Source organism: Brachypodium distachyon, chromosome 5 (assembly GCF_000005505.3).
Source record: "Brachypodium distachyon strain Bd21 chromosome 5, Brachypodium_distachyon_v3.0, whole genome shotgun sequence".
NCBI classification, from domain to species: Eukaryota; Viridiplantae; Streptophyta; class Magnoliopsida; order Poales; family Poaceae; genus Brachypodium; species Brachypodium distachyon.
Window position 1 is genome coordinate 18,218,386 of NC_016135.3, and position 21,651 is coordinate 18,240,036.

Consider the following 21,651-nt stretch of genomic DNA (forward strand, 5'->3'; position numbering starts at 1 on the left):
CCAAAGCATAGGCAGGCAACGGCCCGCTCTACCTTTTGTTTTTTTGAGGGGAGGGCCCGCTCTACCTTGGACGCCGCTGTTGGACTCTTCCTCTTCCAGGCGGGTTCTCTTCCGTGACGGCTCAACCCACGGCCCACGGACATTTCTGCATGCAGTAGAAGGAGGCCCGTTTGGTAGGTCGGGTCGCACGCCAAGCAGCCATGCCCATATATGACATACGGCGTACTAATCTGGCTCTGAATCCTCTCAAAAAAATAAAAAAATCTGGCTTTGAAAGTACCAAGCGCGGCCTGTGTCACTTGAGTACTCTTGGCAGGCTCCATCGATCCCCATGTGCTTTCTATGACTTCCAACACCCCGAACCAAAGACACGATGCAGAGCTTCAGTTCATCGTCTATCTATTCTGTCCTGGCCTGGGTCCTAGACCAAATGGTAATATCCTCGACTGAGATAAATGAATGGCGCTCTGCTTCCATGAAAATGAAGGAACATTTGCTGTTCTGCACAGGCAGTTTGCTAGACCGCTGCAGAGTTCAAATACTTGAACGGAGCATCATTTTATTGGGCTTAATTTGGTATTTTCTGTTGCAGGTAAAACGCAATGCCGCTTGCCGCCCTCTACATGCGGCGGCCTACACAAAGAAAGACTCGGTCATCGGCTACAAGAAGAACAAACGAATCGATCTAATTCCCCCAGCTCGCTGCTAATACATCCGATCCCTATGTATTTGTATTACATGTTACATCATCCAGAATCTGTGATCGCTACTCGATCCATCAGCCGTTGACGCTGGAGCAGAGCCGCCGGATCTCGCCGTCGGATCCTGTCTTGACGCCGAGGCTGGTGAGCCTGGCGTACGAGCCGGCCCAGCTGGCGAAGAAGCTCTCCTGACTCTGCGCGAAGGCCGACACCTTGGCCCTCGTCGTGGCGTTCTGCACCAGCACGGCGTCCGTGCGCAGCAGGCCACGCCCGTCCAGCAGGTTGCTGAAGTACCGGTTGTCGAACACCTTCGCCGACCCCTCGTCGCAGTCCACCGTCACGGTGCTGTTCCCCGATGAGCAGGTCTGCATCAGCTCGTTCGCGTAGTCGGTGTTCATTGATGCATCAACGGGCACCATGCTTCCATTGGCGTCAGGATGGAAGCGCTCCCGGAATGTGCCGCAGTGCGCTGACCCGATGGTGTGCCCGCCTGCATAAGCGGTAGTGCTGGTGTGAGATGATTCCACAGTGCCAGTGTAGCCAACTGCTGTTTTACTCTGAGCAGGGTTGTGAATGTACCTGAGAGAGTGACGAGGTCGTCCAAGGTGAGGCCCTTCGAGGCGAAGCTCGCCGCCATAGCGTCGACGGAGAAGCCCGTGTCAATGATGTTTGCTCTGACATTGGAGGCTAGCGAGACAAGGCTATCACGTCGCCCGAGAGAGACGGGCACCGACGGTCCTCCGGTCTAGTTTGGAACAAACATATAATCAAACATCAGTTGATGAACTAGTACCACTCAAAACATTTTGCATTTCTATACCCATGAAGTGTACACAGGCGTATAGCAGCCTGCATTAGTTCTTCAGCTTAGTTGCTTCTTTTCTCGTCAAGAACGGAGATTAGCCATGCAAAAAATAACGTGCAGCCTTATTTTTACTGTCATCTCACCAGATCATCTACTGTATCTAAAACTAACAGATAGGTGAAATGGTGGATGTTTCAGCAACTCTACTGGCCTGAAATTAGCAAATGCATAGTCAATTCCAACTTCCAAAAGCACATCCGTTGTCAAGCTTCAGAATTCCAATTATGTCTACTTGTCCTTTGCCCTTAGGACCATCAGTCATGTGCCATACAAATCATGCACATACAAAGGCCAGGTCCCAACATAAGTTGGGATTATGCTCAGTTGCTCACTTATATGGAAGCTCTTCAGGATCTCCCTCCCCATTGTATTTGGATGTAATCATTAGACAGGCTTACTAATTAACTAGTCATTGCTACATATGGGACCGTGAGCGCTTGATTCATTGGATGGTACAAGATCAGATTGTTGCAGCATTCAATGACAGTTTATGATGTCCTATGTCCACCAAGTACTCCTGCTTAGTACTACCATTTCTCTAAGCAGATTCATGTATCAATTATCAGCACATTTAAATTTTATGAGAATTAAGAGAAAGCACAAACTGCAGCGAAGTGTATTAGGGCAATGGGTTTGGGTAGGTGCATTGATACTTACATATGTGACAGCATCTCTTGCAGCAAGGACTATAATGTCACTGCAAGAAACGGTTGCAGGGCATACAGCTTCGAGCAGCCTCTTGGCTTCATCAATGACATTGAACCCGCCCAGCGAGAGGTTTGCGGGATCGGTCCTCTCCGTGCCGCTGCCTTCGATCAGCACCGACGCATCGCATCCCTGAGATAAAGAAAATTACACAGTTAAAATTATTCCTGCCGTTGATCGCAAATAAATAAATAAATTCCTGCCGTTGTCCATATGCGCTTTCAGAAACATGATGAACTGAAACTGTAAGGTGCCATCAGTTGCACGCATGTAGCATGTCAAAGACTACTATGTATCAGGCGAGTTGAAGTTTGGGGGCTCACTGATATACCTATGTAGCTCAATTAGTAAAATTGCGTTTCCTAAAGAAAAAGTTCCAGATCATTCTGTTGATCAGAGGATCAATCGACATTATTAATGGACGCAAAATGAAATAGGTCCGGCATACCATTCACTTGCGTCACTGTTTCCTCAGGAAACTATGGGCAGGGTAAGAGAAAAAACTGTTTGGAGATTCATGTAGTGAAGGGGGGAAGGATCATGACAAGGCACATCGGAATAAAATGTCACATTAGTCATCAGTGAGCTACTGCGGCCACCGCTGAACGCACGAGGCAATGCTCCAACGCCATGACGTCAGGATAATTTTCTGGAAATACCAGATTAATTGAATCCTAGATCTAGCACAAGGGTGTGCCAACATCAAGAACGCCAAGTAAAACACATTTCCAAAATGCAAGTGGAGTAAATAGAGTACTCGAAATCTTTCCATTACCTCTACGAAGCAGTCATGGAAGACCATCCTGAGGAGCTTGCCGGGGATGGTGGGGTCCAAGGTGGAGGCCGACCTGACGACATCGTTCACCGCCAGCTCCACGCTCGGGCAGGAGGCGGCGTAGAAGCTGGGCGAGAGCGCCGGCGAAGACGTCGGCGGGGCAGAGTTCGCCGGAGACGGCGGCGGTGCCGGAGATGGAACAGATGGTTTCAGTACTGGTGTCGGGGTCGTCGTAGGAGGAGACGCTTTCGGGGCGGGTGCCGGTGCGGGAGATGGTTTTTGAGCCGGAGCCGGCGCCGGCGCTGAGGGTGATGGCTTTGGAGCCCGCGATGGCGACGGCATGGGTGGTGGAGATGGTGGCTTCGGAACCGGCGACGCTGCAGGTGGAGCCGATGGCTTCGGCGCCTGCGCCGGCGCGGGTGGAGATGGCGGCTTTGGCGCCGGAAGTGGAGACGATGGCTTTGGCGCTGGAGAAGCCGCGGGCCTAGGTGTCGGCTTGGGAGCCGGCGAAGCCGATGGGGGAGACGCTGGCTTTGGCGCAGGCGACAACGCTGGCCCGGACGCCCGCTTCGGAGCCCGCGACGCCGCTGGTGGAAACGACGGTACGGCTGCTCTTCGAGCCGGCGGCGCCGGAAGCGGCGACTGAGACGAGGCGACCGCCGCAAGCGCCGACAAGACCAGCGCCAAGCACATGAACATGACTCCCCATTGCGGCCTCCGACCCGTACCCATCACGGAAGATACTCCGGTGGCCCGAGTATCATGCACCAGCGAGTATAAGGCGTGAACGAAGCTCGCGAGCCAAGACCTCGCCCACACGAGTTCACCGCCGCCTGCTGCCTGCGAGAACAAGTCCAGTATCTACCGCGGCAGCGAGAAGGAGCTAGCTAGAGAGCGCTGGGTGGGTCGCTAGGAAACAACTGCTGATGCTGGCCCGGCCGGAGAATCTAATGTGACACGCTCCAAAGGCCAAAGCGCGTTTACTGCTGTTTTGGCATTGACGACGGGAGCGGCCGGGCTGGCGGCAATGCAATGCAGCTAGCAGAGGCGCAAAGGTGGCAACTCCCGTCTACAACTACCGGCCGCTATGGCACGCGGCTCCAAGAGATCTCTCTCGTGTCTATCCATAGATCGTGCCCGGCCTGCGCTACACGCACGCACACGCCAAACGAGCCGGCGTGTCCTGGTGCCCGCTGCGTAATCCTGTCTCGCCGTACTACGTACCAGCAAACCATTTAATTACAGCCAGTTTGGCTGGATGTTTTTTTCTCCTCCTCGATCTCCTCTCATCCGCTGGACGTGTCTGCGTGGGTGCGTATGAATGCGCTCACGGACGTCGCCGTACGCGGCGTGCCCTGTGCTTTGTTCTTCGCGCGCGTCGTCGTTTCGTTTCATCTTCTCCTCTCTCTTTTTCTCCCGTTTTACGGTCAGCGTGAGACCGCTGTGCTGCTTGGTGGTTCCTTCTCGTGCAGCTAGCGTTGCAGGCAGGCCAGCGGTAGTAACATGCACGAAGGCCAGCCAGTACAGCAGTACTGAGCTGGGTTGGGGGTGATTGGCGTGCCGTAGTTAACCGGGGAGAGATCGCACTGCCATTGATGGCGGCATTTACTTCTGGGTCGCTGTTAGTTGGGGCAGGGAAGAGAAGGCTGGACGGTGAAGGTGCACGCCATCTGCAGCAGCGCTGGGGCCGGGGCAAAGACTAGCGGTACCTTGGCGCCGCCTCTCGTTCCGGGTTTTCAAACCGCGCAGCAGAAGATAACGTGCGTCGACCAAGGGCTTCTGTCGTACTAAGTCGGTGTTTTTAACTAAACTCCGCCGGCCAACCACCTTCCCGTCGTGGGGTCGCACGCGGCTAAGCACCATGACATGGGTCGTAACTCAGGGGAAGTTTTCTCTTTTCCTGAGTAGACTAGAAATTGCACTGCCAACACTGACTGAGCACATGTGTTTCCCTTGACGAAATGGGATGGGAAACTTGTCAGGGTGCTGCTGTGCATTGTGCCATGAGCGCCAGCTGCGAGCATCACCAGCCCCCCACACCAGAGAAAGAGTAAGAAGACGCGTGGCCGGCTAAAGCCGGCGAACAAGACTCAGGCTTGAGACAAGACAAGCAAGCCGGAACGAACACCTTGCTTGGGTTTTGCTGTTGATTTTTCCCTTCCCGCGTCTCAAACAGAGCAAGGTTCTCGTTGATTCGCATTCGCATGGTTTCAAAATCACAGGAATAGAAAAAACATAGAATTTAAATGTCATGCCATGTTGAATCCTATGAAAATTCAAAATACAAAAATGTGTAGTAGAAATTGTTTGATTGCACTACAGAAAAAATGTAGGATTTGCTTAAAAGATTATGTGCTACTTATTGTTGTCATAGAGACAAAAGAAATTTTAACTAGTTCATAGGAATTATTCCTGTGGTTTCAGATCCAGTAAATCAAACGAGCTATAAAGAAAAAATTCCTTAGGAATAGAACCCTTCAAATTTCCTATGAAATTCCTTTGAATCAAATGAGTCCTAATACAAGTAAAAGTAGGTTATGTTCCGGATTTCCCTCCTAAAAAAAGTAGGTTCTTTCCGGCATGTATTGGGCTGGCTAACTTCATACAGGCTTAATATCGAGCCGTTCCGAGCATAGACAGGCCGACGAAAATGGGAACAGAATGGGCCCGAATTACCCTCAGGTCTAGTACCCTCCTCACACTGTTCGGCTGTAAGAATTCGGCCTGTACACACCCCTTCGCTGTGGCGCTGCCTCCCCGCGTTCTTCTTCTTCTTCCCCAAACAGAAGCATTGACACTGAACAACAGACCTCCGCGGCGGCGGCGACGCAGCCAGCATGTGAGCTCCGCCTCCTCCACCCATTGCGCCTCTCTTCTCCCTTACTTGGTGTCTCTCCTCCCCGTCCCATGGGGCCTCTGTTCTCCCTCCCATGGCCGCTCTTCTCCCCGTCCCTAGAAATTGGGAAATCTCTTTTAAACCCGTAATCCCCTTCTTGGCTCTTGCCTTATCCAGGGAAAATTTGGGCGTCAGCATACTCATTTGTGGGCATAATTTGTTCTCTGCTACTGTTTTTTTTCAAGAATGCCACCCAGTTGATGAATCATCGATTAAAGAAGAAGAGCCAGAAGGGTAGTACAACTCCGAAGCGGCGTAGCTTTTTTTCTCTGCTACTGTTGTTTCCATATACGTAAAGGTTTAGTACAATCCTTGTGCTATCTTAGTAAAATTGTTCCGCTGCCATTAAAAAAGTAAATCCTGTGATCAACTACTTCATATGCATGTTCTGTTTCAAATACGTGTAGCTGGACCATGTCAAAACGATCTTTAGATTTAACTCTGTTATGCAATAATTTTCTTCTGGACTATATCTCTATGCAGCATTGAAGTATGAACTTTTACCTTTGACTGGAACACTGAACTATGCGCCTTCTTCTATGCACCGTGCAAATGATGACTCTTATATACGGAGTATTATCGTGTTGTTCTCGGTGCAAAAATTAGTCTCCAATCGTTGGTAACTACATTAATTTTTTGTTTGAGTGGATGGTAACTACATTAATTTTGCACTGGCGGAGCTATATTGTGGCCTAACTGGGGCCGGCCCGCCCAGGTTTTTTGCAAAAAACAAAATTACTACTCATAGGCCCAGCCCAGCAGAAAACTCACAGAAGCCAGGCCCTTTTAGCCCTTTACGCTGCCTGCCTGGGATCGTCACTTCGCCTGGCGCCCTCGAGCACTTGCCCTCGACGACGCCGGCCGGAAGCCAGGCACAGGGCCGCTCCGCACACCGCCGCCACTCGCCCACTGCCCTGCGCCTCCTCGCCCCGCCCGGCATCCTGCGCTGCTGCCCTGCGCCGCCTCGCCTCACCTCCCCGCACCTGCAGCCCTTCGCCCGCAGCCACTGCTGCTCCGCCGTCGCGGTGGCTGCTGCTTCTCTGCCGCGAGCGTCGCCCCGCAGGATTCCCTGCGCTCGCTTCCCCTCATCTTCCCCAATTTCTCTATTCAGGTATTTTTCTTAGGTAGCATCTTTTGGTATAGCTTCTTTTGTTTGTGATATGTAACCTATGCGAACAGATGATTTGAGGAATGACAAATGTTTAGTGAAGTGGTATGATTGGGAACACAATTTTGTGTTCTCCTTTAGCCTGGCCCACCCATGAGTTTCTTGGTAGCTCTGCCAGTGAATTTTGGGATTTTAAGTGATAAAGATATGCATGTTTTATCGTTAAGAAAATGAATATATGTGTGACTATAAATTTCCTCTGTACTTAAAAAAAGAAGGTGCATAACATAGTTCTTCCAAACATGTCTAAAATCTAAAGAAGCAACAATGCGTGCATCCAAACAGGAATTGGAATTGACAAGATGAATGGATTCCACCAAGCAATTCCATCATTAACCAAACACCAGAATTGCAATCATAGCATATTTCTATTTCAGGTTGAATTGGAATTTACACCCCAATTCCTGTTCTTGCACAAACAGAGCCTAGGGTTTATTCTGGGTTTTCTCTTGCAGCTCCGGCGGCTCCCGACACTTTCCGTGCCTTGCTGTGCTACCTGCACGGCGACTTGATGCCCCTGCTCGCTGGCGATTTACTGGTATTGGGGCACTGAAATAAGAGAAGTAGGCGAGGAGATGGCCGCTGGGAGCAAAGCCGGTGGCAGCGATGGGGATGATGGCGATTCGACTGGAGCTTGGCGGGCGGAGGAGGCTGTAGCTGGAAACCGCATGGCGCTTGATGCTCTGCGGGAGCTTGTGGTATATCCCTTCATCTACGCACGCCAGTCGCGTCTTCTCGGCCTCAAGGTGCCTATTATCTATCACCTGTCCCCTGCTCTTCTCCGCCACCAATTTCACCACCCTATGCGCCTTCCATTAACCAATTCCCTGTCTGTTGTGTGAGCTTGCATTCTGCAGTGGCCCAGAGGATTGCTTCTCTACGGTCCCCCTGGCACCGGAAAGGTACTACATTTGCAATCAAAGTACTGTAGAAATCTTCATCAGCATGTTTCTTAGAGTAATTCTTTTTATTTTGTCAGACAAGCCTGGTTCAAGCCATGGTTCGAGAATGCAATGCCCACCTGACAATGATCAAGTACTGGCTCAACTTGATGTCATTGATACTGCAGTTTTTAATACGACGAACACAGGAGTATCATTTAAAATATTTCTGTTTTGCTTTCACTGACTATTTGGACATGATCTTTAAATGATTTAATATTCTTGTGTTGGCAGCCCATATTCTGTGCATAAAGCTCATGCTGGAGAGGGTGAGAAGTTCCTGCGTGAAGCTTTCTCTGAAGCATATTCTCAGGCGTCACAGGGTAGACCAGCCATTATTTTCATTGATGAACTGGATGCCATATGTCCACGCCGCGATAACAAGTAGGTTTGTTATGTTATTTATGGCCGTTGTGTTTGTCAAAAATTGTTTTCTCAATGTACATTTCACAGACGAGAGCAAGAGTCCCGCATTGTTGGTCAGCTGCTGACTCTGATGGATGGAAACAAGAAAACAGTGAAGCTTCCTCATGTAGTTGTTGTTGCATCAACCAACAGGTCAGGACATGACAGTTGGATGATCTGTAGTTTCTCATTTAGTGGCCATGTTTAAGGGGGCCTCTCCAGTGGGTCAAGATTCTATTCTATATATCTAGTGGAAAGTGGTTCAATTGAAACAGTAGCTCATTCTGTAATGTGTAGAGTGGATGCGATTGATCCAGCACTGAGAAGGCCAGGACGTTTCGATTCAGAGATAGAGGTCACTGTTCCCTCCCTAGAAGAAAGGTTGCAGATTCTTAAGGTAACATATATGTTTCTCATGTTTCTTTCTAACTTCTGTTAATGCCTAGGACTTCTTATTAGGTTGTACGTTTACTTCATCAGCACATATGACCCAGAATCTCTGTAGAAAACTGCAGTAACTATGTTCACTTGTCACTGCTTGATATTGTGTGTACTGGGCATAAAATGTTTGTAACATTACAATGCAAAGATTGCATCTTCTGAATCACTTGATTCATGTCTTTTTTTTGTGCCTAAGGTGTAATCTTATACACCTTTTTTTATAGCTTTATACCAAGAATCTACATCTTGATTCAACTGTTGATCTTCAAACTATCGCTGCATCCTGCAATGGTTATGTTGGAGCTGATTTACAAGCTCTATGTCGAGAAGCTGCCCTACTTGCGTATCGTAGATTGTCAAACTCATCTGAGGATGAGAAGGTTCACACACTTATCATGGCAGACTGGGAGTCCGCTAGATCTCAGGTCAGAGCAAGCATGACAAGAGGGGTAACAAAAGAAGTTTCAACTGTTTTATGGGATGATATTGGGGGTTTGCAAGATCTAAAGGTGAGATATGCTTCCTTTTAGGCTTTCTCATAATAAAGACCTGGTATAGTGGTTTTTCATAAAAACTTCCTTTGCCGAAAAAAATGATGATGACTGTTCCTATACTTCAGAAAAAGCTTCAGCAAGCTGTTGAGTGGCCCATCAAACATGCTGCTGCATTTGCTAGACTAGGGATATCACCAGTTCGTGGTGTGCTTCTGCATGGTCCTCCAGGGTGCTCAAAGACCACCCTTGCCAAGGCTGCAGCACATGCTGCCCAAGCTTCTTTCTTTTCTTTGAGGTTTGTCATAGAATAATCACTATATCCTTTTTCCGAATAAAATCCCATCTCACTACACAATTCAAGGCGTCATTCAATCATGCTAGATGAATTAATCCCAAATATAGTGAGATAGCTGTCGGAGAAAGGGGGAAATGAAACTTATTGCTCACTTTGCATGGTATCTAGCTGGCATATTATGCATTCTTGTTGGTTCAGTTAATATATCTGGTATCCTTAAGTTTGAATTTGCTTAAACTAATGAAGAACACCTTAGCCTAAGCTCAAGATGCACTCCTCATCGATGTTTTGACATATATTGTTTACCAGTGGTGCAGAATTATATTCGAAGTATGTTGGAGAAGGTGAAGCTTTGTTGCGAAGAACATTCCAGAGTGCACGCCTTGCTGCTCCTAGCATTTTATTTTTTGATGAGGCTGATGCAATTGCTCCTAAAAGGTATGCACTCAGATCCTTGCATGCTATGATATGGAACATAAATACTTAAGATCTATATCAAGTGATGTGTAATTTTAGTAAAATTGAGCTTGTAGAACCATCATGACAATGGATATTAACTTGTACATCATTCATTTATAACTATTTGATCTCAGATTTTTGCATTTTGTATGGTGCACATTATGTAGAATCTTATACATGTACTATTAAGATTTAAGAGAACCAACATATTTTCTTAGAAATGGTTTGAATTTTACTTTTATCGAGAATAGAACTGGTTTATGTGAAATTTGGCTGTGCACTTGTGAATCATGTTTTCACCGGCTGCTGAGAATGCTAATTTTGCAACGAAAATAACTTAGGCTGGCACTTGTGTGACCTTGCAGAACTGGTCCTGGTGGAAACAGTGGCAATGTCACAGTTGGAGAAAGACTCCTGTCCACTTTGTTGACCGAAATGGATGGCTTAGAACTGGCTACGGTACTTGTTGGCTCGTTGATAGTGTTTAACACGATTCTACTAAGCATCTACCTCTCTGTTCTTTAAAAGTTCTTTTTTCCTTCTTTTCAGGGGATTATTGTTTTGGCTGCTACTAATCGTCCCAAAGCAATTGATGCAGCTCTTCTCCGCCCAGGTCGTTTTGATATGGTATATCCCTGTCTCTGCGACCCTCTCTGGCATGCATATCTGCAACCACTTACCCTAACTTTCCATTGAGCTGCAGGTGTTGTATGTTCCACCGCCTGATGTGCAAGGTCGGCACGAGATACTGCGCATCCATACACGGAAAATGAAGTTGGGGGAGGATGTGGACCTTGTGAAGATAGCAGAGTGCACTGAGCTGTTCACTGGTGCTGATCTTGAAGGCCTGTGCAGGGAAGCAGGAATGGCAGCCCTGAGGGAAGATCTGTCAGCAAATTCCATACACAAAGCTCATTTCGAGGCCGCAAGAAGGTCACTGAGGCCATCACTGACAAAAGCAGAAATTGATGAGTATGCAGCCGCCGCCATCCATGGTCTGTCAACGAGGAAACACTGAGATGCACTTGTGTTTAAACTTGCGTAACAAACAATCATGGATTTATTGTACTCAGATCAGTTTATCCTTGGACAATGCAATTGCTGGGCGGTTACCCATTGATAATTTTTTTGTACCATGGTCGTAGTGTTATAATGGTTAAATAAATGTATCGATGGAGATACATTTTTCGCCCTGCTGTATAGAACGGTAAGTCACGTGAATTGGAGAAAACATGTGAGTGAGAGCCTCTCTCTTTCTAAAACAAGTAACACCTACGAGAACCAACACCCCACTCAAGTTTTCTGGTACCACAGTGAGAGTCCATGCATTGATGCATACTGATATTCGACCTGAGCATTAGCAGCGTGTACATTTTACAAGAGAAGTGCAAGTATAAAACACTTTACATGGGAGAATCTCTTATACATCTCCTTCCCTGTAGACTAAGAATGCACTGGTCTTGCAGTAGCTCGATGCTAGCGCCTTCCCGGCAGAGGTTGGCGGCGTGAAAGCACATTGAGAGATCCCCAACGTGCTTCCTTCGTAGAAGCTCTTCCTGCAGGAGACAAATGAAAGTGACAACATCATGATAGGAAAGGAAAGCTCAATAAACCAGTGATCTTTGCAGGGTGATGCCAGTTACAGATAGTCTAGCAAGACTGTCTTCTATGTGGTAAAAATGTGTTCTTTGTGCAAATTGGCAAATGATGAGTTATCCAGGCACGCAAGTTTTCAGGAGTGTGTAACATAAAAGAAAAGGCTGATTTTGTGAGTGAATAAGCTGCAAGGATCAGAGCAAGCAAAAATGCGGTCAGGCCCCCCTGAGAACGTACCTCACAGCATCCATTAGCTGCGACCCGATTTGCTTTCTTCTGCGTGATGGCACCACCCAGATGGCCCGGAATCCACAGAGCGCGGGAACAGCTTCTTCTTCACAGATGATGGCACCGGGGCCTTGACACTCTTCTTTGTTCTTGTCGAGATGATTATGCCGCCGTGAGACTTCCCTCTTGAAACTAATTTCACCAAACTCTAATGTGTGGTTTGCTTTTCCTGATTCAGCTTTACTGATATCTCTGCGGTTTTCTGTTGTGGAGCTCGGAATAACCTTATGTGCTGCTTTTATCCGCTCGGCAACTAGACATCCCACTATCCTCCCACCAGATATGAACAGATAAACCTATGCAACAAAGAGGGGGGTTTCTTTACTCAGTAAGAGAGAACACATTGCATTGTTGTCGTCATATTGGAAACTGACCTTGCAGAGCTTATGAAGGAGCTGGCCTTCACCGAATCCCAGCTCCTTTTCCACCACTTTGATCACCTCTTGCACCTGGCACATTTAAATGGCATTATATTGTTTGCATCTGTTCATCTACATTTATAATGTCAAATTTTGTATTATCTGTGAAGTGCAGACTTCTAGCAGTATGGCTGTATGGCAGTATGCACAAACGCATACAGATCAGGTGTACCAGTAAAACACCGCTCACAGGTCTGCATTTCTTTAGAAAGTCATATATCTGAATATATCAAATTGAGTAAGGCAACACACCTTACTGTTCCGTTTGCAAGAATTTTCGCCGGATGCGAGAATTATCCGCTCACCTCCCTCCGAACTCGCAACCACAATTTCATCGCGCCAACCCTGCAATCCGTCAGTTCAAATACTCTCCAGTCTCAGAAACGCAAGGAACGATGACTGCAATGCTGCAGTTCACAGACAGAGCTGGATCATAATAAGAGAACCTTGAACGGAACGCCCTCGAAGTAGCTCTTGTGGTAGGCCCTGTGGACCTTCTCGTCCTCGTCGTTCCCGCGGGCGTACATCATGCCGCAGCCGGCGCACATGTGGAGGAGGAAGTCGGGCTGCCCCAGCTCCAGGTGGAACTGCCCGTAGTTCCTCTTCTTGTTGAGGACCTTGGCGTCCGCGAAGCTCTTGGGCTTCTTCGCCACCTCCGTCGGGCCACTACTTTCCCTACGCGCCCCGTCGACACTGCCCAAAACCGTAGGCACGGATCAGTCAATTGGCAAAAGGTGAAACTGGGAACGCGAATTTAGGGTACTAGAGAGGAAATAAGAACGGAATCACAGATCGAATTTTCCAGTCAGATGGGTAATCATGCACAAATTGCTCGAATCCGGCGAGATTTGGTACTGCAGTGGTCAGTTTCAAGCAGGGGGAAGGAAGAAGAAGAAGAAGAAGAAGAAGAAGAAGAAGAAGAAGAAGAAGAAGAAGAACCTGCTCGGATCCGGCCCCGGGGCCTGGCGCTTGAAGAACGCGTTGATCTTGGGCTGCATCTCGTCGTCTCGCCTTCTCTCTGATTTCGGGTTCGCCTCCATCTCCTTTGCCTGCCAACGGGAGCGGAAAGGGGAGAGAAGAGGCGACGGCGGCCGGCAGGAGGGGGGGGGGAGGGGGAAGACGGAGACAGCGCTTTGGTGGAGGATCGACGGTGCAGATGAGGGGATGAGGCCGCGGGCGGAGGAGATCGGACGGCGGGCAGTCAGGGGGCAGGGATTGAGAAGTCCGTCGCGCGGGTTTCTGAAACGCAGATGTGGGATTCGGGCGCCAAAACAACCGCCGATAAAATTAGGCGTATTTTGATGAAATTTCGTGGACTGTCACTAAAACTAAAACTAGATGATAAGCCGCATGTTGCTGTGGGTATTTGTAACATATACTGTGTAAAAGTGCCAAACTGCACATCAGGTTGCAAAAAACACATTGTTGATTTTTTTGTGAAAATATAATTTTAATTACATATTGGTAAGTTTTAACTACATATTCTGGTTGGAAGCGGAATAACAATTGCTATGCAATTATATATTGGCAATGACACTCCACAGTTTCACATGGACATGGTGTATTTAAATTTTAAAATACATGCACATATGTCCAGCGGCTCTTTCTCCCTCTTTTTTTTTGAAAAAATTGACTTGAAAGCTTCTACACCTGTTCTTAGCGATCTGTGGGTATGATGATAGCTTGCCTCATCGCCTACAAATTAGATTCAACATATGATAATATAGTTATCAAATCATTTGTAAAAAAAATAAAAAAGTTTTCCTTTAGAATGTAGCCGACGAACTAATGAAGCAGGATTTGTTTCCGGTGATAATTTTTTATTTTTTGCAATTGCAAGGGCTGCGATGCCGAAGCCAACAGACACAACAAAGTAATGAACACATGACTATCACACAAGCATGGGTCATGCTTCAACCAAAAATTTAATCTACAATCAGAAGCGGTAAAGGCAAGATACCTGTAAAGGAATATCGCAGGGCCGATGTAACATGGCATCCACCCATGGCTGCAAATGCATGGCATGCCATGCCTGGGCGAACTTTGCACCAGTTCTTGAAGGTTCTCAGTTGAGAAGGCAATAATATCACTTGAGAATAGAAGGCAGAGGCCATTATGTGCTAAAAGAGAGGGAGGCGCAGGAATAGGAGAAGCCCGGAGGAGAGAGACAGCCATGAACGGGTATTTTTAGAGTTTTCATATTTATATGAAGCAAAGACATAATGACAAAGAAATGGATCGTCATAGTGAAAACAATAAAATGAAAAAACTGAAGCCACAGGACTGCGGAGACCCAACAGACGAAACCAATATGGGCTACACGGGGGAGGCCAGCCGTGCAATTCGGTGCATGCGTTGTGTTTTCTCAACACGATGCATGTGTTGTGCGAGAACAAAACCGGTTAGGGCTGCTGGGCTTTCAATAGCCCACGTGCAAGAAGGGAACGCTGTGTGCGGCATGCACGAAGAAATCGAGCGATTCCGGCCGTGTGGACGGAAGATTATATTCCTCTAAAAAAGGGAAATTGCATGCAGTAGATTAGATGAATGCCGATGTGGATAGGCTACATGTCAAACTTGCTAAATTAACTGTACTTAGTGTGTTTCAACTTTATAGAGTTTATAAATATGCCATAGGATTGCTTTTTTCTCATCATTTTGTTTTTTATTTGAATGGTTCTCAATCTTGATATACCAATGCTCCTCTCGCCTTTGTACACTTCAATTGGTTTTTCTGCCACAGTTGACTAGCTAACAGGTAAACAAAAATTTCACTAGCATCTTTTTTAAGACAAGTATAAATTCAAACCATAAATATATTAATTTAAATCTAAACCTAAAATTTTATAAAGAACTATTAAATAGGCCATAGGTGTACATAATTTGGCAAATAAAACAAATGATTTGTTCTCTTATTTTTTCTTTAAATAACAATATCTCATGGTTACGGATGACGTGGAGGAGGGGAGAGTAGAACATATTTGGCACTTTGCATAGGGACCTTCATGTTAACTTTTTTTTTAACCTTACCTACATGTTGACTTTTCTCATATTGGCAACCTAAGACTTCAAGAGGCAGCATGATGTACAAAATGTCTCTGTTTCTAGACAAAGGGATAAAATGTGAAAAATCATCTGCTTTTTTTTTGCGAGGAAAAATTTGTTTGCTTTTATAGCCACAAATGTGTGTGGATTGATGGTTTAGGTTATTTATCTTCATGTTTGTTTGCCCCAACAGCCACCATTTACGTTACCTTGACGATTGATGCTATGTTTTTCTTTTCAAAAAGGAGGAACCTCGGTCTCCATCAATCCATACATATGAATCTAGCATTACTTAGTATCATGTCATTACAACAAGGACAGAAAAAAAACAAGACAATGCGAGCTACAGATGAAACATTGTTACAACTCATGGAAGTAGAAAAAACGACATCAAAAGGATAAATATACATTCTTACTCTTGCATACACGGTTTTAAGACAAACATATTGTGTTTTGGACCAATTAATGTACTTTCGCCGCAAACACAATGACATGTTATTAGGTGTGTTCCATTTCGTCCATTTGAAAAGTTGACTCCTTGGACAACACCGGTGGCACATCCAGGCGCATACAAACTTGCTAGATAGGTTTATACTATAAACTTATAATGTACCGCCTAAACTCACTAATAGCTCGATTTCTATTGGGATGACTTGCGTATGCAGTGTTTTATTGGTTGCAAATTGAATTTCAAAATTTAAGTTCAGCAAATAAACATGAGCTATATAACAAAATCTATACGTTAAATTTTGAAATCGCATAGAATGTACTCCACATTTTACTGGGTCCCCATTTTTCTTATCTAAAAGTTGGTCATATTTATATCCTAGCACGAGTGAACTGGCAAACTTACATGTTCTTCAAGTTTAGTAAATTGCAACCATAGTGCAGCACGATGCAAAAAGCGTACACACACAAGTTCCTCAATTCTAGTATAGAAAAATACTAGAAAAAGCTAATGCTCTAGTGCCGCAGCAGTGATTGACCCAGCAGTTTCATGGTCCTCTAAAAATGACTATAATTATCAACAAAAATGCTTTATTGCCAACAACAGGTCAGCACACGAAATGCTAGATGTAGCCAATATCGTGACATCATCTTACCCTTTTTTCTGATGTTTTCTGTTGATGAAAAGCCACATTGGCTACTTTATTGGCAGTGATAGCGAGTGCATGCCTCTAAAAATGCCTCGTATCAAATCAGAAAATTATCACTGCCTATCCCGTTTCATCACTTCTCTGAGCTGTCTCCTCTTCCTCTTGGAAAATGTTAGTACAGTACTGCAGAAGAAACAAGTTTCGAGTCGAAGTCAAACTTGAAGATCGGGTACCCATCGAACACTTCGCCCCCTGTCCGGAAACGGGCTATTCAGCTCACCGACAAATCTCGTCGGCCTCACCCTGCAACCAATCGCCGTTGGTCCGCCCGCATTCTAGCTGCGCGAATTCCGGCGGCTTCTCCTTAGATCCTCGAGAAGACCCCAGAAGAAACTGCCCGTCTCGGGCTGCCATAATGGATCCCCGGGGCCGGGAGGACGGGCCACTTCAAGAAGCCGCTGGAGCCGGAGCCGACGACGACGGAGGCGAATGCGGCGTCGCCTCCCCCTGCCGTTGGCTGCGGCGGCTTTCCCGGGAGCTGCACTGGAGCTTCGTGCTCGCCGTCTTCGCCGTCTACGGGGCCTGCCAGGGCGTGGGCAACGCCGTCGGGGGAGTCGCCGCCGGGTACTACTGGAAGGACGTGCAGGGCGTCCAGCCGTCGGCCGCCCAGTTCTACCAGGGCGTCACCGACGCGCCGTGGGTCGTCAAGCCCCTCTGGGGCCTGCTCACCGACGTCGTCCCCATCGCCGGATACCGCCGCCGCCCCTACTTCCTCGTAGCAGGTGAAACGATTGGGGACTCTCTTCTCGATTCCACCACATAAACAGGTAAGCATCGAACCATATTATTGGTCAGTATCCTGATGCCTCTCGGTTCTGAGGCAATGCAGGTGTGATTGGCGTGTCGTCCATGCTCATGCTTTCTCTGCAACGCAATTTGGGTATCATGCCGGCGATTGTGGCGCTGACGGCCCAGAGCGCCGGCGCGGCGATAGCCGACGTGACGGTGGACGCCCTGGTTGCGCAGAACAGCATCACGAACCCGCCCCTCGCTTCCGACATGCAAAGCTTGTGTGGCTTTAGCTCCTCCTTTGGGGCATTGATCGGATTCTCCATCAGCGGCCTTCTTGTCCACTCATTGGGCTCCCAGGTTCGATCTCCTGCTAGAGTACTGTGTATATTCTTGTTTTTCACATAAATGTTATCGGCGAATGATATGTTTTGTGCTTGTTGTTCAAAGGGGGCTCTTGGCTTGTTGAGTATCCCCTCAGTGCTGGTGTTCTCAGCTGGGATTCTCTTGAAGGAGAGTCGTGTGACAGACTTCGATTACAAGCAGGTCAGATGGCACATTCAGCATTTTTGTTGGGTTGAATTGCTGAATGCAGTCTTGCACAGTAATGCCACTCAATTACTCAAGGACTTGCTGATTCAGGTTCATAGGAAGTTCTACAAAGCAACTCAGTCCATGGGGGTAACGTTGAAGTGCCCTGAAGTTTGGCGGCCATGTGTGTATATCTATGTTTCTCTCAATCTAAGTCTGGACATCCAAGGAGGAATGTTCTACTGGTACACAGACCGACTAATGGGACCAGCATTTTCTGAGGTGTGCACGTGTCTTAGATATTATCAGTTCATTCCATAGACTAAGATCCTGAAGAAAAAAAAAAGTCCACGATGGTTGAATCTGTATAGGGAGGTGGTGTTCAAACAAATCCATTACGTTGCTGCTAAGAAGCTTCCATTAATTATCTAGGAAAACTCACAGGCTGAAATAATTTACCTAGATGCAAAGTAGTTTACTTTTGTAGCTTCTGTAATTATATGAACATGGAAGTGTGTTCTATCTGATTATAATTAGTGCAGTATAGGTTGTTATTCGATGAATAAGCTCTGAAATGGCCTTCCAACACGCTCGAATGTTCCAAGATATCAGTCTCAAGCTGATCCTGCCCCTTTTTCATGCAACCTGTGGTAGAATTTTGCATGGATCTGCTATAGGTTGCGTTGAAATTCATGATATGGTTTTACATGTTCCTTCAGGTTTTCTTGTCGAAGGAACTTACGAAACATTTGCATCATTACAGGGACTAATTGGTCTGATCTATGCAATAGCTTCAGTGGGTTCACTGCTCGGAGTTTTACTATACCAAAGTGCTCTAAAGGACTGCAATTTCCGCAGCATGCTTCTATGGGGTCAAGTCCTGTCAAGTCTGGCAGGAATGCTCGATCTAGTCCTAGTGACCCGACTGAACATGAAAATCGGCATACCAGATTACATCTTTGCGGTGATTGATAACGGTGTTTCTCAAATGGTTGGCCAACTTAAATGGCTTCCGCTTCTCGTACTTTGCTCCAAGCTTTGTCCTCCGGGTATTGAAGGAACCTTCTATGCACTACTCATGTCTTTACAAAACGCGGGGTTGCTTATGTCTGCTTGGTGTGGTGGCCTGCTGCTACACATGCTGAATGTGACTCGAACGAACTTCAGTAACCTTTGGGTTGCTGTCTTGATTAGGAACGTCTCAAGGCTCCTTCCACTGATGCTACTATTTCTTGTTCCTGAAAGTGATCAGAATTCGACATTCCTTCCTGCAGAGATGCTCGAAGAGGGCGCAACTACAGAAGCTGTTAAAGATGGATCCGTAAATGTTGAATTTTCTGACCTTGTTGCAGAAAATTCTAGTTATTATCCCTCCAATGTGGCTGCTGAAGATGAGATTATAAAAGTGATTGATGCTGTAGGAGATGATGTAGAGCTCATCCCACTGATGAACAAGACCACAGCAGTTTAGTGGCTAGCTGATGAACAAGGATGATCCGATGGTGCCTCAGACATTTCGACTGTATGCTTCTAGTCTTCAGTAGCGGACTAACAAGGTGATATTTGCTAGCAGTACTATTTTTGACCGATTGTTTTATCTGTATTTTGTATAGGTAAAAAGCAGCTGAGTAGCAAGTGAAACATAAATTTTCCTTTTCATCATCTTCTTCTAATTTCTAAATATGATGTCAGTCCATTCAATCATATATGAGGAGAAATTGCATTGGGCACCCAATTTCTTTAACAGAGCTAACTACTACAATGTTTCATTCTCTAATTTGACAACTCTTCCTGATTAGCTATCCATTCCATTTCTTCCACCCTTCACGGAGTAGAGTACGCTTGATGACGTTTGCATTTTGAGGAGATTACCCTTTGTAGGGTTGAGACAGTAGCATTTGCACTACACTTGATATTGCTTGAAGCTTGAACTGCATTAGCATATTCTCAGGGTGCACCATTTTCACCCTAACTGTCCATTTTCTCTTTGGACTATTTGTTGATTGAATTACAAGCTAGGAGGCTACACGTACTCGTAAATACCACAATTGTTTTATTCTGCTTAAAAAGCTATAGCGATGAAGGTATGTTCTAAAAGTAAATTGACGTTCACAACATCACATCGACCGTACGTGGTCAGATTTGTTTTAAGTGTGTATCATATTCTCTGACAGTTCTGAAATTTATTGGAAACACTGGTTTTTTGGGGTCTTTGGTCCAGAGCAATGCAGATCTCGATCTAACGTTTTGGTAGATTTCAATAGCAAAAAATAATTGATTTATTTTAGTCAGCAAAGCGGGCTGGTGCTGTCGGTCGTCGCCCCATTACTAAATGCGGGTGGAAAATATTGCATTTCACCGTAGGAGGGAGCGAGATGATTATATAGTGTGTCGTCGTACACATCTGAAAAGTGAAAACCGTGCTTGACCCTCACTTTCGGTTTCACAGCATAAAGTAGACTTTTAATTGATGTTATATATCTATTTATTTATTATCAGCATCAAAAACGCGCGGGACATTTAGCCAGTAGTATTTGCATTGACGATTTATGTGTTGCTTTTTTTCAAGGTGTATATCCTACTACTAATATGTTCATGTGGCCATGGCATCCGCGAATTGGACAACCTTAGGGATCCAATGAAGCGGTTTTTAAATATCGATTCTTGCTATATATCTGGCACGAGGTCATCGGCTAACCAATGTCGTGATACTTTGGTTGTTTAGTTCTAGAGCCAGATGGAATGGAACGGAACGGTTCTATTCTATAGGAATGAAATGTAATGGAATGGTTCTACTTTTCAATATTCTAACAACCAAACACTTAAATCACTGGTTTCACTTGGAACCAACTCATTCCTACGTAAGAATGAGATGGTTAGGCATATTGAGGGAATATTCCTTTTTGAGGAACTATATGGTTCCTTTTCACTTCTCCGTGTTCTAAGAACCAAACACAAGAATCATCTCAGCTTTTGAAAACATTCCATTACATTCCACTTCATGATCTCAACCAAACACTACCTTAAATCACTGGTTCCACTTGGAACCGACTCATTTTTTCATTTTTAAGAAATGAGATGGTTAGGCATATTGACGGAATATTCCCTTTTGAGGAACCATATGGTTCCATTCCACTTATCTATGTTCTAAAATCAAACACAGGAATCATTTCAGCTTTTGAAACCATTCCATTACATTCCACTTCATGATCTTAACCAAACACTAAGTAAATCAATGGTATTTTTTCCTTGAAAAAACAAGGATTTTTATTGAACAACTCCAATATTGAAGAGAACACCTTAACAAAAACAAGCATGCCTTCTTCCACCAGTACCGGTCGATGGCGTGCCATGGCTATTGGAGTTAGCTTGATGTTGTTGCCTACGAGCATGAAGTTATTGGTGCTAAGGTCAACTAGACCAGCCTCCCCAGAGAAGAAGTCGTTGTTGGGGCCGCATGAAGCCCTAATCCATGTCTGACGTTGTCGCTCCAAGAAACAACACATGTGGTAGAGAAAACTTGCTCTATTAATATGCGGTATATCTAGGCAAAATTATAATTATAGCTACCACTCGATGTTTTTCTGTGAGCTCGCTAAGTCCTTGCAGGATCCACTCAGACTCACTCGGTACATCACTAAAAATGAGTGTGGTAGATTCCCAGAGAGCATTGGCATGGGGGCAACGAAGGAGAGCATCGTAAGTATCATCACAGTCATTGTCGCGGGGTGTCCATGACAA

General features: G+C 46.0%; 4 protein-coding genes across 5 annotated transcripts; 2 read left to right on the top strand and 2 right to left on the bottom strand.

Moving 5' to 3' along the window:
• Nucleotides 1–539: 539 nt before the first annotated feature.
• Nucleotides 540–4,157, bottom strand: LOC100822183 (peroxidase 46). Its single transcript, XM_003580025.4, has 4 exons — nt 3,047–4,157; nt 2,224–2,403; nt 1,281–1,446; nt 540–1,191 (listed from the first exon to the last, which is right to left on the bottom strand). The coding sequence occupies exons 1-4, from the start codon at nt 3,776–3,778 to the stop codon at nt 779–781; spliced, it is 1,491 nt and encodes a 496-aa protein (XP_003580073.1). The 5' UTR covers nt 3,779–4,157; the 3' UTR covers nt 540–778.
• A 2,608-nt stretch (nt 4,158–6,765) lies between these two features.
• LOC100828357 (cell division control protein 48 homolog B) lies at nt 6,766–11,281 on the top strand. 2 transcript variants are annotated; one of them, XM_024456259.1, is made up of 13 exons: nt 6,766–7,053; nt 7,566–7,856; nt 7,968–8,012; nt 8,090–8,202; nt 8,286–8,435; nt 8,505–8,609; nt 8,754–8,853; nt 9,122–9,406; nt 9,517–9,686; nt 9,996–10,124; nt 10,511–10,604; nt 10,695–10,772; nt 10,849–11,281. In XM_024456259.1, exons 2-13 carry the CDS (start codon nt 7,686–7,688, stop codon nt 11,161–11,163), a joined length of 1,755 nt encoding a protein of 584 aa, XP_024312027.1. In that variant the 5' UTR covers nt 6,766–7,053; nt 7,566–7,685; the 3' UTR covers nt 11,164–11,281. The 2 variants fall into 2 exon arrangements, with proteins under 2 accessions (XP_024312027.1, XP_010240074.1); XM_010241772.3 differs by having other exon boundaries at nt 6,767–7,053; nt 8,090–8,145.
• Nucleotides 11,282–11,443: 162 nt separating this feature from the next.
• On the bottom strand, nt 11,444–13,563 carry LOC100822497 (protein CHROMOSOME TRANSMISSION FIDELITY 7). The gene is made up of 6 exons (XM_003580026.4): nt 13,388–13,563; nt 12,895–13,141; nt 12,701–12,793; nt 12,404–12,478; nt 11,979–12,325; nt 11,444–11,701 (listed from the first exon to the last, which is right to left on the bottom strand). The coding sequence occupies exons 1-6, from the start codon at nt 13,486–13,488 to the stop codon at nt 11,566–11,568; spliced, it is 999 nt and encodes a 332-aa protein (XP_003580074.2). The 5' UTR covers nt 13,489–13,563; the 3' UTR covers nt 11,444–11,565.
• Nucleotides 13,564–16,757: 3,194 nt separating this feature from the next.
• LOC100828662 (probable folate-biopterin transporter 2) lies at nt 16,758–19,652 on the top strand. The gene is made up of 5 exons (XM_003581343.4): nt 16,758–17,372; nt 17,480–17,739; nt 17,830–17,925; nt 18,022–18,192; nt 18,674–19,652. Exons 1-5 carry the CDS (start codon nt 16,760–16,762, stop codon nt 19,379–19,381), a joined length of 1,848 nt encoding a protein of 615 aa, XP_003581391.2. The 5' UTR covers nt 16,758–16,759; the 3' UTR covers nt 19,382–19,652.
• The last annotated feature ends 1,999 nt before the right edge of the window (nt 19,653–21,651 follow it).

Coding starts and splice junctions, on each gene's coding strand:
- LOC100822497 (XM_003580026.4), bottom strand. CDS start 13,488: ATGGAGGCGAACCCGAAATCAGAGAGAAGGCGAGACGACGAGATGCAG. Junction 13,142..13,387: donor CCGGGGCCGGATCCGAGCAG/GTTCTTCTTCTT, acceptor GGTTTTGGGCAG/TGTCGACGGGGCGCGTAGGG. Junction 12,794..12,894: donor TCGAGGGCGTTCCGTTCAAG/GTTCTCTTATTA, acceptor GACGGATTGCAG/GGTTGGCGCGATGAAATTGT.
- LOC100822183 (XM_003580025.4), bottom strand. CDS start 3,778: ATGGGTACGGGTCGGAGGCCGCAATGGGGAGTCATGTTCATGTGCTTG. Junction 2,404..3,046: donor TCCATGACTGCTTCGTAGAG/GTAATGGAAAGA, acceptor TCTTTATCTCAG/GGATGCGATGCGTCGGTGCT. Junction 1,447..2,223: donor CAAGAGATGCTGTCACATAT/GTAAGTATCAAT, acceptor GTTCCAAACTAG/ACCGGAGGACCGTCGGTGCC.
- LOC100828357 (XM_024456259.1), top strand. CDS start 7,686: ATGGCCGCTGGGAGCAAAGCCGGTGGCAGCGATGGGGATGATGGCGAT. Junction 8,854..9,121: donor AAAGGTTGCAGATTCTTAAG/GTAACATATATG, acceptor CTTTTTTTATAG/CTTTATACCAAGAATCTACA. Junction 9,687..9,995: donor GCTTCTTTCTTTTCTTTGAG/GTTTGTCATAGA, acceptor ATTGTTTACCAG/TGGTGCAGAATTATATTCGA.
- LOC100828662 (XM_003581343.4), top strand. CDS start 16,760: ATGTTAGTACAGTACTGCAGAAGAAACAAGTTTCGAGTCGAAGTCAAA. Junction 17,926..18,021: donor CAGACTTCGATTACAAGCAG/GTCAGATGGCAC, acceptor TTGCTGATTCAG/GTTCATAGGAAGTTCTACAA. Junction 18,193..18,673: donor TGGGACCAGCATTTTCTGAG/GTGTGCACGTGT, acceptor GCATCATTACAG/GGACTAATTGGTCTGATCTA.